Source organism: Gadus morhua, chromosome 16 (genome assembly GCF_902167405.1).
Source record: "Gadus morhua chromosome 16, gadMor3.0, whole genome shotgun sequence".
NCBI lineage: Eukaryota > Metazoa > Chordata > Actinopteri > Gadiformes > Gadidae > Gadus > Gadus morhua.
This window is the reverse complement of record NC_044063.1, coordinates 13,238,343-13,254,193: the sequence shown is the minus strand read 5'-3', so window position 1 is coordinate 13,254,193 and position 15,851 is coordinate 13,238,343. Positions and strand designations below refer to the sequence as shown.

The 15,851-nt window shown below is 50.0% G+C and overlaps 1 protein-coding gene across 16 annotated transcripts in view; it reads right to left on the bottom strand.

The window, feature by feature from the left end:
• The window catches only part of ncam1b (neural cell adhesion molecule 1b), an 81,318-nt gene that overhangs the window by 2,194 nt on the left and 63,273 nt on the right, over nucleotides 1–15,851 (bottom strand). For 2 of the 16 annotated variants that reach the window (XM_030380808.1, XM_030380816.1), the window contains 9 exons: nucleotides 15,551–15,679; nucleotides 13,906–13,920; nucleotides 12,850–12,882; nucleotides 12,135–12,137; nucleotides 10,363–10,487; nucleotides 9,139–9,319; nucleotides 4,407–4,608; nucleotides 3,529–3,645; nucleotides 1,422–2,561 (listed from right to left, as the gene is read on the bottom strand). In XM_030380808.1, coding sequence (XP_030236668.1) covers nucleotides 1,422–2,561; nucleotides 3,529–3,645; nucleotides 4,407–4,608; nucleotides 9,139–9,319; nucleotides 10,363–10,487; nucleotides 12,135–12,137; nucleotides 12,850–12,882; nucleotides 13,906–13,920; nucleotides 15,551–15,679 — 1,945 coding nt within the window. Of the gene's footprint in view, nucleotides 1–1,403; nucleotides 2,562–3,524; nucleotides 3,646–4,406; nucleotides 4,609–9,138; nucleotides 9,320–10,362; nucleotides 10,488–12,134; nucleotides 12,138–12,849; nucleotides 12,883–13,905; nucleotides 13,921–15,550; nucleotides 15,680–15,851 lie in introns of those variants that run through there. The other 14 variants (XM_030380812.1, XM_030380818.1, XM_030380813.1 and 11 more) reach the window with 11 other exon arrangements.

Here is a 15,851-nt window from a genome sequence, read left to right as displayed (position 1 = left end):
CTGGAACGGGAGACACATGGACCACAGCAACACGTTAGCTAAGTCCGCCCGGTGTGGGCCGCAGCCACACCCCCCCAGCCCCTGACCCGTCGTGGAGCCACGCAACAGTGGGAGCCGACTGGTTTAGCTTCACAGTCTCAGTCTTCACCACGTTAGCACATGAGGGAGGGGGAGGAGTTATCGTTTATGTTTACTTATATATATATATGTATATCTATTAACATCTGGGGTGTGGGCGGAGAAAGTGTGTGGAGGTAAACCCAAGCGCGGTCGTCACTCAAAGACACTACGAAATGGCCGTGGTGATTGATGCTGATGTCACAACATCATCGTCATCGTGACATCAAAGTGTCATCTCGATGACATCATGGTGACATCTTAGATGATATCATTGTGACATCATCATCGACATCATCATCGTGACATCATCATGGTAAAATCTCGATGACATTGTGACCTCATCATCGACATCATGGTGTCATCTCAATGACATCATCATAACATCATCATCGTGACTTCATCATGGTGTCATCTCCATGACCTCATCGTCACATCATCATGACATCATCATCGTGACATCTTGGTGACATCTCGACATCATCGTGACAGCATCATGACATCATCATCGACATCGTCATGGTGTCATCTCGATGACATCGTCGTGACATCATCATCGTGACATCTTGATGACCTCATCGTGACATCTCGACATCATCGTGACATCATCATCGTGACATCACCATCGTGACATCATCGACGACATCAACGTCACCGATGACATCATCGATGATATCATCGTCATTAGCCGGTGCCCGTGTCACGGCGAGGCATAGATCTCCCCGGTGCGGCGGGGGAGAGACCCTCCATCCCCCCCCCTCCCCTCTGCGCCGCGGAGCCTGGGAAACAGGTCTCCGCTATACCCAACCTCCTTTCATCTTCTCTCAGCAAAGCCCTGGAGTTAGCCCCGGGATTGAGCCGCCGTTTCTGGTGAGCCGCACACGCTTTGAACCGGTTGCCTGGCGTCGACGCACGCACACACACACACACTCACACACACACACACACACACACACTCACACACACACACACACACACAGAACAGGTTGTGCTGCAGAGCGAGTGAGAGGGAGCCATCGCCGCGGTCATCAGCCGTGCACACGCACAACGTCATTCAGTCAAAGCCGCCGGCGGTCATGTGACTCGATGCATATTCGACGTCATCATCATCGTCGACGTCATCATAATAATAAAAATCACAGCAATCATTTTTTTTCTTTTCAATGATGGTTGTGGTGGCGATGGCACGATGCGGTGGTCAACGAATGGGCAAACACACACACACAAACACAGACTGACACACACACATGGAAACACACACACACCCAAACACAGACAGAGATAACCTCTAGAGGGCGCCATACTGGTCGTTGGCAGGAAGCGCGGCCTTATTCAGAGTCTCTGACGGGCGGGCTCCGTCTCCGTTGGCCAGGTGGGACAGGGAGGAGGAGGGAGGGCTGTCCAGGCTAATGAGGTCTGGCGGGGGCAGGGTGGGGGTATCCCCCCCGCCGTTGGGCAGCTCTGTGAGCCAGACCGGAGCGGCGGGGCGCGGTCCCGGCGGGGCGGGGCTCAGCAGGTCGTAGGCGGGGTCTAAGGCCGGCCCCAGGTGGTTGTGGAGGGGCTGGTCCTGGGCGGGGAGGGCGGAGGACGCCGCGGGGGTGGGGGTGAGGAAGCCCCCGCTCTGGGGGAAGGCTTCGAAGGCAGTGGGGGCGTCTTGGAGGGCGGGGCCGCCTTGGAGGGCGGGGCCACCACCGGCCGGCTTATCCCCGGCGGCGGCGCTTCTGGGGGCGTCGTCTTCGCCGCGGGGTCGTCCCGGGTTACCGGGTTCAGAGGTCATCGCTGGGACGGAGGAGGCGGCGTGGACCGGGGCCTGGGTTTCCACGGCTACGGGGGTGGCGGGCTGGGGGCGGGGCCCCGGGGGGCCGGGCGCCTGCCTCCGGGCGTCCAGGCTGGGGGAGGCGGTGGCCAGCGAGGACACGGGGAGGCCTCCCTTAGCATGCAGCGCGGCGAGCTTGGGAGAGTTCCTGCGCTTGGGCGGGATGGGCGTGGCCGGTTTGGGGGAGCCGCTGGGGTCGGGTGTACGAGCGGGAGGCGGGGGCGGGGAGGTGGGGCTCGCCTCCTTCTTCTTCTCCTCCTCCACCACCACCTCCACCTCCTTCACCTCCTCCTCGCCCACCTCCACCACCTCCTGCTCCTCCTCCGGGCGGGGGGGCTCGCCGGCTCTCTGCTCTATCAACGGGACCATTTTGGCGGCGACGGCGCTGTTGGACAGGAGCTGCGGGGGGGTGAGAGGGGCCGTGTGGGACTCGGGGGTGGGGGCCGGGGCGCGCACGGGCGTGGGCGAGGGGTCGTTGGCCGGAGTGGACAGGCTACAGGTGAGGGTGGTGGTCTCGCTAGAGGGGCTGTCCAGGGCGGGGTCATAGGTGGCGGTGGCGGTGTCAGAGTTGGCGGCTACGGAGGAGGAGAGGCTGTCCAGGGCCAGGGCGGCCATGCAGGCGGCCAGTCTGAGAGAAGCGGGGAGAGAGAGAGCAGAGACACACAGACTAGACACCAGGGCGACCGAGACACGAGAGGGGAGAGGGGGGGGGGTGTGGCTCAGGGGCATGCAAAGGGTTAAGTTGGGGGCGGGGCCGGGTTTGAATAGATAGAGACAACGACACACACAAACATCAAACAGAACACAAAGGAACACACGAGCAGCCCGAAAAAACGGACGGAGAAGGCTACTGAGAAAAGAAAAAAACGTAGTAAAATTAATGAAAGGAGAACGAGGATTCATGCTGTGAGTGGACATCGAACGAGGCACACAGCCCATACACACACCCCTCACACGCAGGACACAAAGCCGAGGCGACCCAAAAGCAGCAGCAGCAAGTGGTTTGGGGCGGTCCGCGGACGACCTCCGAGGCACAAACCCACTTGTGGGGGGTTGAACAGTACCAGTCCCGTTCTCCTCCTAAAGTTCCTAGCGCTTTTCCTGCAGCACCCATATGGATTGCGGCGGCTAGCTAGCTAGCTAGCAAACAGGGGGTGGGGGGGGGGGGGGGGGGGGAGGGAGGGCTTGCTAAACGGAAACAAAAAAAGCCCTCTTTTCTTTTCAAGCCTTGAACTGGTATTGCTTCAACCTCGGTACGATGAGGAAATCAAAGTCCGGAAGCGCTGAGAGCAAACACGTAGAAGACAGCGATAATTCATCCCAAGGGAGATAAAAACGAAAACATTACCTTGACACAAATCAACGGAAAAAAGGGCCTTTTATATTGGACTCCACGGAAGAATCAACACGGCGGCCGCGTGAAAGGTCAGAATTTATAGATTGCGTAAAACAATGGAAATTGCTCAAATACCATTACTATCAAACAACACCAGGAGCGATTCTTCAAAAGTGGAGTGCAATACAGCAGCAGCGATAAAACACAAACAAAACCAAACAGTTCCACCACCGTTGTATGGCGAGACCTCGATACTCACTCGGGCTCTGTGAGGGGCGTGGTCTCGTTGGGTTCCGTGGGGCCCCCGGCGTTGTGATTGGCTGTGCACTCATCCTCCGTTCTCACCTCCACTATAGGCTCCTTCGACTCGTCCTTTCTGTAAACAACGACAGCGTTGCGACGTGTGATGTGTGTGTGTCCCGTTCTGCACATCGTCAGCCTCATTCCATCTACAAACCGCCCCAAAACTGTCAACCATCGACGTCTCCGTCACCAGTGCGTTACCAGGGATGCATTGTGGGGCATGTATTGGATTCCTAGCCTGAAGTAACTTAAACATGTCTATCTGTTCGTGTTCCTCTTTAGTTTATCCGTTAGTTGGCCTTGCACTTTTTAAGTGCCGTGGCAAGGTCGTCCTGTCCCCCAGACGAAAGGTACTGGTTTTGATCCCCCAATATCCAAGAGGCCCTCACAACCATGCCCCCCTACTTGATGACATGTATCTGAACTCACTGCACAAGTCGCTTTGACTCAACATTTATACAGACCCAACAGTCTTAATATGTACCTGTCTCTCCAAAACCTACAACTCTGAGTGACCATGGTACCGGCACAAAACATTTTTGGCAGAAATAAAAATAAAATGTAATGTTAGAAAAATGCATATGCGTTCTATTTTGCACTGTCAACATTAAAAGGGTGGCGTGGCAACCACTGTTCATTTTCTCGACTTTCTATTGTCTGGGTTTCAGAATTTAAAGTTGCTCAGGTTGAATATGTTTTTAATAGTTAGCTTTCAATTTTCTGAGTACCCCCTGCAGTACTCCAATTTACCACTAGGGGTACGCGTACCGCCATTTGAGAACCACTGTCCTAAACGAGCGGCAGACCAGTAGCACCCAGCGGGCGGACACTCACATGAAGGCGGCCGTCCCCTCCTCGAGGTTCTGGCCCTTGGTTCCGGTGCCGGGCTTGCCGCACAGGCACATGATCAGGCCGCACTTGTTGACGAAGAAGCAGGTGATGTCGACGGCCAGCAGCAGCAGCACGAAGACCCCCACCAGGATGCCGGCAATCACCCCCATGGGCAGGTTCATCAGGGAGTCGTCGCTCACGTCTGCTGGGGAGTCGAGACAAAGCCGCGGTGACATGACCTCCAGCGTTAGGGTTGGGGGTCTCTACAGAGGGTCAGGGAGAGGTCTGTGGATCTCTGTTATGATCTACTGGAGGGTGTGGCTACGTCTAGTGACGGTGGGTCAAGATGGATTTAACTCACCTGCGGAGAACACTGTAGCTGTCAATGTGTTTTAAGAGGTGGGTGTCACAGGTTTAGATTTCACATCCCATTGTGGAGTTTATAGTTTTAATAGAACTGGGGTTAGATCCTAAATTAAAAAATAAAATATAAAAACAGGCACTTATATTAAAACCCCATTTATTTGATATTAGAATCCAGACGACCAAAGGTGTGCATTGTATGGCTATGTTACAAAAACAAAACTAGAACACTTTGTGTGAATACATTTCGTGATATGTTTTAGCACAAACCGAAAGGGTTTTGACGTCCGTTTTGAAAGACAGCCAGATGTCATAACATCAAATATGAATCAATTCCACCATTAAAAATCAATTTAGCTCTTTTGCACGACAAGACTCATCGGGGGACCAGATGCAGTTAACAAATAGACACAGCAAATTAAAACACAGAAAAAAAACATGTACTTGTTTATGTTCCAAGAACCTACAATCCATAAAGTCAGCAGTGCTGCGTCTCCCCAGAAGCTGGGCTGGCCCACGTCCCAGTGCATCAGGGCTACTGGGCCACACAGCACCAGCTAGATGTATAAAAGCCCCCGTCTCTCTCCGATCCACCCTTCCATCTGCATTACGGTGGAGCCCAGTGTTTGGAAGCCCTGGTGTTGCTGTGTGGGCGGGTGGAACGGATTTGTACTATCGCTCATCGTCTTCTGTTTTTAAATCAGTGGTTGCTTTGTCTGGACGCTATTTATAGTTGTGCTTTTCAACAGCTTTTGGTCGTTTGTTGTTGTTGTTGTGGTCGTGTGTTTTATTGTAATTGAAATCTGCTGGTTAAATCATTTCTGTACGTGTGATATGTAATGTTGTCTCGGACAACAGCCGGAGAAGACTTCCTGATCCTCAAGGCTCCAGCTAATGGGCATCCTCAGAATAACGAATTAACAACGCACCAAGTGTGCGTCAACGATGGCGTCATACTCGGGACGAGTTGCGGCCACTTAAAGTGGTCTGGGGAGCAGGAACCAAAACGCTGTTTCAGTGAGCATGGACAGAGGGGAAAACGCTGGCGAAGAAGAAACTAACTGCTGTTTTACATGTAGCTGGGGTAAGACTGGTGGACCAGTGCTAGTACTGGTGAACCAGTGCCACCTTAGAATAGCTCAGAATAGCTCATAACAACTTTAAACTACTGCTACACCACACACAGGGAGTGGACTCCTGCTGCCGTCCGTCTGATGACGGCACTAGTTTCATAATCCTACTTTGAGTCCAGAATTATCGACCTCGAATTATCTTGTCAAGTCCATTTTTGTTACGCACGCTGACGGAGACCGGAAATAAATGGATCACAGCGGATCGATACGCAGCAGCACCTGACGTAGCCACGTACTGATTCCCTGTCGAGATGTTTCGCTCAGTTTGGCAGGGGACTATCAGAAGCAATAGGTGTTTCCGGTCGGGAATGACCCTTTCTTTGTTTGAATCGGTCAAACACATCCGTGCGACAAATTAGTGGATTGTAGGTTTAAGAATTCATTATATGTATAGATTGCAAACGTCACAATCAACCCCCACCCCCCCCCCCCCACCCCTTTCACGTTTCTCAAACAGCATCGTCACACTTAAATATTAATCAGAACAACAAAATCAAACAAAACTGGGAAATCAGGTTAAGAGTGTCCGTCCCTCGAGCACCGGTTAATGTTATACATATTTACAGTAGAATCCACGCGAGTCGTCGTGTTGTTGTGAGTGAAGTCCAGGGACATGAGGGGGGCCGCGGGCGGTGTGGGGGGGGGGTGGGAGGGGGGGGCCTGACAGGGGAAATCTCGACGCTAAACCTAACACAAAGCCCCTCTAGTGTAGAACACGACGGTCGCTCCCGTTCTGTTGTCTAGCGCCAACTCCTAGTCGCCCCGCGTCTACGCGTCACGGGGCGAGGAGGATGAGTGGGTTGTGGCCCCTGGGAGATAAGTAGGTTGTGGCCCCAGGGGATGGATGGGTTGTGGCCCAAGGGGATGGGTGGGTTTCGGCTCCGGGAGATGGGTGGGTTTCGGCTCCGGGAGATGGGTGGGTTGTGGCCCCAGGGGATGGGTGGGTTGTGGCCCCAGGGGATGGGTGGGTTGTGGCCCCAGGGGATGGGTGGGTTGTGGCCCCAGGGGATGGGTGGGTTGTGGCCCCAGGGGATGGGTGGGTTGTGGCCCCGGGGGATGGGTGGGTTGTGGCCCCGGGAGATTCCGCTGCCTTTGGTTTTTAAGACGTCGTGTCTGGAGAGTTCTGCCGCTGCTTTTTGTCCATCCGTGGAATGAGACGTTTCATGTGTGTGGACGTGTTTGTGTGCGTGGTGATCTGTGTGAGTGTCTCTGGGAGCATGCGTGCATGAATGATGTGTGTGTGTGTGTGTGTGTGTGTGTGTGTGTGTGTGTGTGTGTGCGACGATGTGTAGGCATACGTGTTATTGTGTGTATGTGTGTGTGTCTCTGTGGGTACGTTGTCGTGTGTGCATGCATGTTAACGTGGGTACTTGGGTGCACGTGTGTGTGCGTCTGCATGCACACGTGCACAAGTGCACAGCATGTTAGTGTGTGCATGTGTGTATGTGTCTGTGTGTGTGGGGGTGTGCACATCTTTTAGAACAGAGTCTGTTTGAGCAGCTGTAACAGCCTCCAGAAAAGACAGTTGGGCCTGAGACAAGGCAGCAGTGCCTCCTCCTCTTCCTCCTCCTCCTCCTCTTCCTCCTCCTCTCTGTATATACTGTCAACCCAAGACGTTAACCCAGGCCCCCGCGGCACTAGGACAGCAGGAGTCCAGCCCAGAGGGACAGGAGGAGGGAGGCCATAGTGTACGACACCGATGAGCAGCCCTGAGTGGCTGGATGCACCACAGCCACGGCCCAAAACGAATGCGTACGAGTTGATTGGTCGAGGGGGGAAGGGGGCAAGGGGGGGGGGGGGGGGGGGGGGGGGCGAGAAAAATGGTGGCCGGTGACATCAATGTCCAGGGGATGCCGGAACATCGCACGAGAAGATGGAGAGAACGGAGAGAGAGAGAGAGAGAGAGAGAGAGAGAGAGAGAGAGAGAGAGAGAGAGAGAGAGAGAGAGAGAGAGAGAGAGAGAGAGAGAGAGAGAGAGAGAGAGAGACAGGGGGAAATGAAGGGGAGGGACAGAGAGAGACAGAAAAAGAAGAAGAAATAATAGGAGAAAGACAAAAGGGGGAAACAAAGGAAAGAGAGACACATGAAAATATGTTTTGGAAAAAAATATGAAAAGTAAAAAAGAATAACAGGTATTTTTTTTTTTTACTTTCTTCAAACACAAGGGGAAAATTTGAAGGAGAAGGCGAAGGGAAATAAAAGAAATAGTAGGTAGAAGGAAAACACACACGCACACACATCAAAGCGATAGGCAGGATCGAGGCGCAGGGATTAGGGCTTCACTACGTGGCCAGACATCGACTCCTCACAGGGGCGGGGCTGGGGACGAATTAGACGGTGAGAAACGAGCAAGGAAAGAGAAAGCAGGCGAGGGAAACCGAAGATAGGGATGTGCTGTCATGTTACCGCCAAGCGCTCTCAAGTGGCTAATATTAATGGCTTGTAACAGGGCTGTGTGGTTCAGCTAGCGTGGCTGAGTTTTAATAAATAAAAAGGCTAGGACCCGCAGCTACGAGTTAATTAGCTGTTATTCCGGCCCAGCGTACTGTAACGTAAAGCACCAGCAGGCTGTTTGCAAGCTTGGACTGCGAGAACCCTGTTGTTTGCTGTTATTAAAACAGTAAATAAAAAATAGAATAGCATAAAGGTGGCAGTGCGATTTAGTGTTTTTTCAGGAGCCAACTCAAAACTTGCCGAGCCAGGGCTGTCTAGTCAAACTTCTCAACAGAGCATTTTTAGCCCTGATTTTTAGTCCTTTCTGACAAACCTCTGTCCTGGAAAATAAACGATTTTCTCCGTGGATACATTCGGCGCGTCAATAAACCGATGTTGAAATGGAGGCCTCCTGTCCAGGGCAAGCCTTGAGTTCTCTCTGACTGTGGGTTTTGTACGGGGTTGAGTCTTGAGCTCACAGACTGTAGGATTAGTACTGGGTTGAGCTTTGAGTTCACTGAATTCGTGTTTAGTAACAGGTTGAGCTTTGAGTCCTCTGACTGTGGGTTTAGTTCCGGGCTGAGCTTTGAGACACTGATTATGGGTTAAGTAGCAGGTTGAGCTTTGAGGTCACTGAATATGGGTTTGGTACCTTTGGGAGCTTTGAGTTTTCTCAAAGTGTTTGGTGTTAGCATTGGGTTTAGTGTATATTTTTAGTAGGGGTGTGAGCTGGGAGCTTAGTGCACTAATCAGTACGGGTGCCAGCATCCACACGGTTAGGATCAAGATGTTAAGTGAAGGAAAACCTGGAATGGCGGAGGGCTCTGCGGCGGTCCTGAAGAAGAAGGATCCGGGCTGGGACTTCCCCTTCTGGTTCTCGGCCACCACCAGCACCTCGTACTCTGTGTCCCAGCGCAGCCCCGTCAGCAGCACGTGCTCGCTGGCGCTGGGCAGCTGCATCTCGGGGTTCCAATCCGACGTCTGCTTCTGTGGGCGCATGACCAGAACCGACAAATCAGAGACGGGCCGGAGGTAGGGCTGGGCGATTAATCAAATTTTTTACGCGAATTTGATTTTAGCGTCAAACAATCACAAAACTAAATGTTTTATAGAAAGAACAGCTGGATACATATCTGTACATTACTTTAGATTTGAACATTTTCTATTTGACCATTTAGTGTATTTTTTTAAAGCAAAATTTCAAACGCCTCAGTTACAAAGTGTTTTTTGGGAGAGACATACTGAATAAATACATCATGTTTTCAAACTCATCAATAATCGTTTGAATAATCGTGATTTAAATATTGACCAAAATAATCCTGATTATGATTTTTCCCCATAATCGAGCAGCCCTAGCTGGAGGGATGCTGAACAAGCCTGGCTATTGCCAGACCAAGCTCAATCGTAGATTGAGCTTGGTCTGGGGAAGCTGCTGTCAATTTCTTCAGCACAAGAGGCGTGATCAACAGGCCTAGTTCAAATTACTCTGTACACAATTGGCTGCTTGCCGTGGCTTCCCTGTCATCATTGTGTTAAACCAGCCAATAGCGCGCCGTGGGGAGAGAAGCCAGCTTGGTGGTTGGCTCCCGCAAACACTTATCGAAACTGGAAAGAAATGAATTGCTCTTCTCCAGAGCCTTCTACAGGGCGAACTCAAATCGCCGGCAGAATGGGCGTGGCCACCCAGTCTTCCGCTGAACACCATCAGGCCGGTCCATGTGATAGGGTGGAACCGTGCACCCTGCTCAAGGGGTGGGGTTTCCGTTCGGTTTGGTTTAATGGGGGCTTAGCTTCGCCCGAGGGCAGAACGACGTTGTAACAGCGGCAGCAGCAGCGCACGTAAAAATCAAACATCAATAAAAATAAAATAAAGTGAGTGAAATGACAGTAGCTCTATCGGGCTTATAAAAAAATTACGATCGCACAAGGATACCAAACGAAGTGAATCAAATTACATTATCTGTCGTCGTAATAGTGTATGTACATATGCTTTATATTTGAGTACGGGGTGTGGGGGGGGGGGTACTCACCGGCCGGAAGCGGATCAGGTAGTGCAGGATGGGGGATCCCCCGTCGTCCTGTTTGATCCATTTGACCCTGAAGGAGTTTCCTTTGGGCCGGGGGGAGCCCTCCAACTTAGGGGGGTTGGGTTTCCCTGGGAGCACACAGAGAGGACCCAGACAAGAGGGGGGGGGGGGGGCGATGAGGGGGTATCATTAGAGGAAAATAATTAAATAAATAGATGAAAGTAAAAAGATTAAGTGCTAGGAGGCAGGTTAGTCTTTTTGTGCCGAGATGAGGGTTGGAGATGGATGAACCTGTACATTGAAAACGGAGGAATTAATAGACAAAAAAGTCAGTTGAAAAGTAAAGTTTCCCATTTGGTAAGGAGGGGGAGTGTGCTCTCTCTCTCTCTCTCTCTCTCTCTCTCTCTCTCTCTCTCTCTCTCTCTCTCTCTCTCTCTCTCTCTCTCTCTCTCTCTCTCTCTCTCTCTCTCTCTCTCTCTCTCTCTCTCTCTCTCTTTATTTTTATTTGGGTAAATCCTTTAAGAACTGCATGCTGTTTCATCTTCCTTTAGATACCAGGGCTCAGGTAGACTAATTAGCAGAGTCTGCTCAAGAGTCTTTACGTGAAGTGCGTGCCTCTCAGCGTTCCTCGGGCATTGAACTGCCAACCGACAATCAAGCAGCAGGGCCAGGGCAGGACTGTTGTGACAGCGTTGGATCTCTTGAAATTCTCTGGGATATTTAAATAGGAGTGTGATCCGAGGAATTAGATGTAAATAGATGAGTTGTCGGTGTGACTCACGATGTTGACTCATGCGTTCAATGCTGTTGTTTTTTTGCAGTTTGAGAACATTTAGTCTTACTGGAACGAATGCGCAGCCGCTCCGCGTGTGATGCCAGCGATGGAAGCCAGCGACCACACAGGAAAGAGATTCATTTTAAAGGCTACTTAAAAACACAATGTTTTAGCAGGGGAATGTCTGCCTACGAGTTTTAAAAAAATGTGATCGGAGTCGTCGGGAGAGTGCTGTAAAAGTTCTAGGAAACCGACAGTTTGGGTTCCCCAGGAGCGAGAGCGAGGGATTGTCAAACGCTGTCAAACCCAAGTTACACAATCGCTGGAGCCAGGGTGAACAGCCAATAGAAAGCCAGCACCTTGCGGAAAGGCGTTTTTGGAACGTTTTCTCACAGTTTAACAACTTTATAAGTTTAGTGATAAATAACAAGGCAATGTTCTCCAAGACTTTAGTTAGTTCTCTGAGACCCACGTGGATCCGTTCTCTACTGAAAAAAAGTGTTTTGGGGTGTTACCTACTCTTAAAAGACATGTAGCCTCGGTGAGCTGCTTTAGCTTGTTTATCATTCGCACACAGCACACACACATGAAGAACAATACAGGGGGATGAACACATACAGGAACTGAGTGTAGGCTGCGGTCGTGTTTCTCTTGCGGTAACACAAATAAGAATAATGAGAAAAGTATTAAATGTCAGGTAAGGGCGGTGGACGATCAGGTTTATTGTACGATCAATAATTAATCGAATGAATAATAGCTCTAGTAATTCTGACTGGAGGAGCGAAGTAGCTGGTTTACAATTCAGGTAATGCCGTCCACTTAAACTTCCATTAAACCCACACCCAGGCCTAAACGCAGACGCTGTCGTCTACAGTGCCGTGTTAACAGCATGCCGGGTTTGAAGGGAACAGGGTGAGTGCAGAGGATTTAGTGCGTGGGCTGGCGTTGACGTTAAGACTCTCTGACGGACGGGAGGATTCCTCTTCTCAGGGGAAGTTACCTTCTGCGGCGAGTGGTGGAAGACCGGGAGATGTGATGGGTGGAACGGAAAGTGGTCGGAGGTGAATGAAAGGGGGGATGAATGGACAATAAAACAGTTAAAAAGACATGCAGAGAAGTTTAAACAGGAAAACAGTTTAAACCGAAAGCAAAAGGGAAAACGTGAACAACACAAGGGGGTCTATGGCGCTGAGATGGAGAGGAGACGGACTCTGGGCCAGACGAAGACGCAGACAGCGGATAAAGGCTTCAGGCTCCCCACCTATCTTAACCGAAGAAGTGGATTTATTACTTATAACCCAGGCTTCCCCCCCGGGCCCAGATCCCACCTCCCTCCTCCCAACTGATATTAAACACAGTTGAATTAGGAGGGAGGGGAGGAGAGGAGAGCCATCATTTCCACTGTCTGTTTCAACGGCGGCTAGTAATTCTACAGGACTGCAGCATTTTCAAATCAAATCACGGTAGAAGTGATGTCTTTAATCAACCCGTCCAGACACATATTTGAGCTTAATAAAACGCCAATGGAACATATTTTATTATCAGCGTCTGCGAGAGGGGTTAGTTGGTGGTGTCGTGATTTTCAATCTTTTGAGTTGGACTATGGGGGGGGGGGGGGGGTATGGGGGGGGGCGGCTACTACAACAAGCGGCTAGCATGATGGTATGACGGTGCTAGGAGGAGCTATTATGCTACGCTAGCTGTGAACAACAAACCTGTTTCCTCGGTGGTAAAATGAAACATTCCGTCTAGGAACATGAGAGAAATGACATCAACACTGACAAATGCATTTTTGAATAAACAATGCCTAATCTCTACATGTTTGTTCAAGATATGTACTTAACGATTAGCACTGTTCTCCTGCTAAACGCATGTCGTGCCATATATGTTGGCGTTCTGTTTTACTAAACAGTGACTATCATTATTTTTAATGATCTCTACAGCTAGGAAAACACTGTCACACACAAAACGACTAAATGAAAGGTTGTTGAAATGTTTGTTTTGAAATGGCCTCAGCAAGACTTTTAGCATTCATATTTTTTTTTGAAATATGTGTCAGCCAAACAAACTAAATCGAATTAACTTCTCTCTCGAAGTTAACTTTTGACAAGATGTAATTTTTTTGCCCATCTGTTGCTGTGCTAATCAGCGGCAGGCATTCTTCAGAAGTGGTACTTCTCTGAAAGCGAGCACGGAAAACAAACAAACGTTGGTAGAAGATTAGAAGATCTATGTGGTTATCATCAGGGCCATCTTGAGTCCTCATACCTCAAGCTGCAACACTGTAATTAAGCTACAGGATCATTGATGTCCAAAAAAAACTGATGGTTTGGTTGTGAGATTGTGAGGTTGTTGTTTTCGCCACAGAAAAATGTGTTCTCTCCTCCATCAATGCCCGCTTGCGATAACATAATAAGATATGAATGCCATTTCATATATTGTTATCAATGATGGATTGTTTTTGCGTTAATTATGTTATGGATTCATTCACTTGAAATTCTATGTAAAAGCAGCTGTAGATTAAAAGTAGGACTAAGGAATTTACAAACAACTCTAGATTAAAACTAGGAATAAGGAATCCAAAAGCAGCTCTAGATTAAAAGTAGGAATAAGGAATCTACAAGCGACTAATACAACTAGGACTAAGGAATCTACAAACAGCTCTAGATTAAAACTAGGACATCTACAAGCAGTAGAATAAAATTAGGACTAAGGAATCTACAAGCGATTCTAGAGTGAAACTAGTACTCCTATTAAAGCAGATCACTTACTTGAGAGTGTATAACCTGATTGATAAATCAGAGAAATAAAGCATAGAACATAAGATGTGATGAATGAACTGAAATACACAGGACATTTTTTCAGTACTCACTGTGTTTACTTGACTTTGTTGTATCCTAGCATGGTAGCAAGCAGCCTCACCAACAGAGGGCGCTAAAAACTAACAAATGCCTCACCTAACTATCAAGAGGTTGGAAGCAGAGGTACCTTCCAGTAACTGCTCCATCTCCATTCGTTTATTAGTGATTTGCTAACGTTTTTTGGTCAAAATGTACCAAACGTTAATCATGGTATCCTATTCGGTCTCTGTGTCAAAAGTGTTTTTGAGGCCAAAATGTAAGTGGTACATGAATTGATAACACTACAGTAGGACTAGCCAGGATGTGCTATCAGTTAGCGTAAGCGGTAATCTGACCGCAACTGAACACAGTCGAATGCATCAACGGTGAATCGCTCATCAATAACAACCGCTACTGGCCTCACGGTGACCCCCCGTGAATTAATAACACGTGGCCGAAAATCCAGTACGGCAAATTATGAATAGTGCTTCCTGCTGCAATTTTCAACCCAAAAAATACACCAAATGGACACATTTGCAAGGCCCGTCTTCCGGGGAGATCTCAACAGCCACTTTGGGGAAAAGCGACCAATTTGCTCGCCGTGTGAGCCATCATGGGCCTCATCAGGGTGTGAGAAGCGTCGAAGAGACGGCGGCCTGTTTCGCGCCGAGCTCTCAGGAATCAATAGCGGAGCGGTGCTTCCTGAGTCATCTGCTGAAAGCGCAGCTTCTTGGGTAATAACAGAGGGAGGAGTGACGGCGTGGACACGGCAGCTGGGAGGACGATACATCACGCCACGTCGTGCATCGTATGGGGGTGTGTGTTTGGCTGTGTGTGTTGGGTCACGTTCGTGTGAGTGTGCGTGTGAGTGTGTGGGTTTGTTTGTGTTGGCGGTGGTTTCTTGGGGTGCAGAAGTGTCTGACTTGAAGCGGACAGCGGCTGGTCTGCGGGAAGAGAGAGTGTGTGTGTGTGTGTGTGTTTGTGTGTGTGTGTGTGTGTGTATGTGTGTGTGTGTGTGTTTATAGTGTCGATGTTGGTTCTTGGGGGGGCAGAAGTCTCAGCCTGGAAGATAACGGCATGGTTGTCTGAGTATGACCAGACAAATGTGTATGTGTTTGTGTGTTTGTGTGTGATGTGTGTATGTTTGCATATGTGTGTCTGAGTGTTCATAGTGTCGATAGTGGTCGGGTCCTTGGGGTGCAGAAGACTCTGAATTGAAGATAACAGCATGGTTATCTGAGTATGAGTACACGTGTGTGTGTGTGTGTGTGTGTGTGTGTGTGTGTGTGTGTGTCTGTGTCTGTGTCTGTGTGTGTGTGTGTGTGTGTGTGTGTGTGTGTGTGTGTGTGTGTGTGTGTGTGTGTGTGTGTGTGTGCGAGTGTGAGTGTTTATAGTGTCAAAGGCGGTTCTTGGGGTGCAGCTCTCTGTTGGAGATAACAGCGGGGTGGGGGGGCCGTGGTCGGGTGCTTGGGTGAACAGCGGGGTGGGGGTGGGGGCCCGCGTGTGTGTGTGTGTGTGAGTTCATAGTGCAGACGGACGGACGGACGGGTGGGTGGTGATGCAGCAGCAGACTTACGGACAGGCTTGGTTTTGAACAGGGCCGTGGGGCTGCTCTCTCCCTCCCCCTTGCCGTTGACGGCGGACACCTTGACCTCGTAGCTGGTCTCCGGCTTCAGGTTGTCGATGGTCACCTCGCTGAGAGAACCTGTAACACAGCACACCAGCGCCACGCTGCCTCAGATGGTGGCTGCTGGTACTGCAGCACAAGACAAACAGGACTGCTGCTAACACTAAATCTATAAACAAGTAGTTATCTCATCGGCACATTCCGGCACGTTTTCAAAGCTTGCTTTCCGTTTGAACACCTTGTTTTGTAT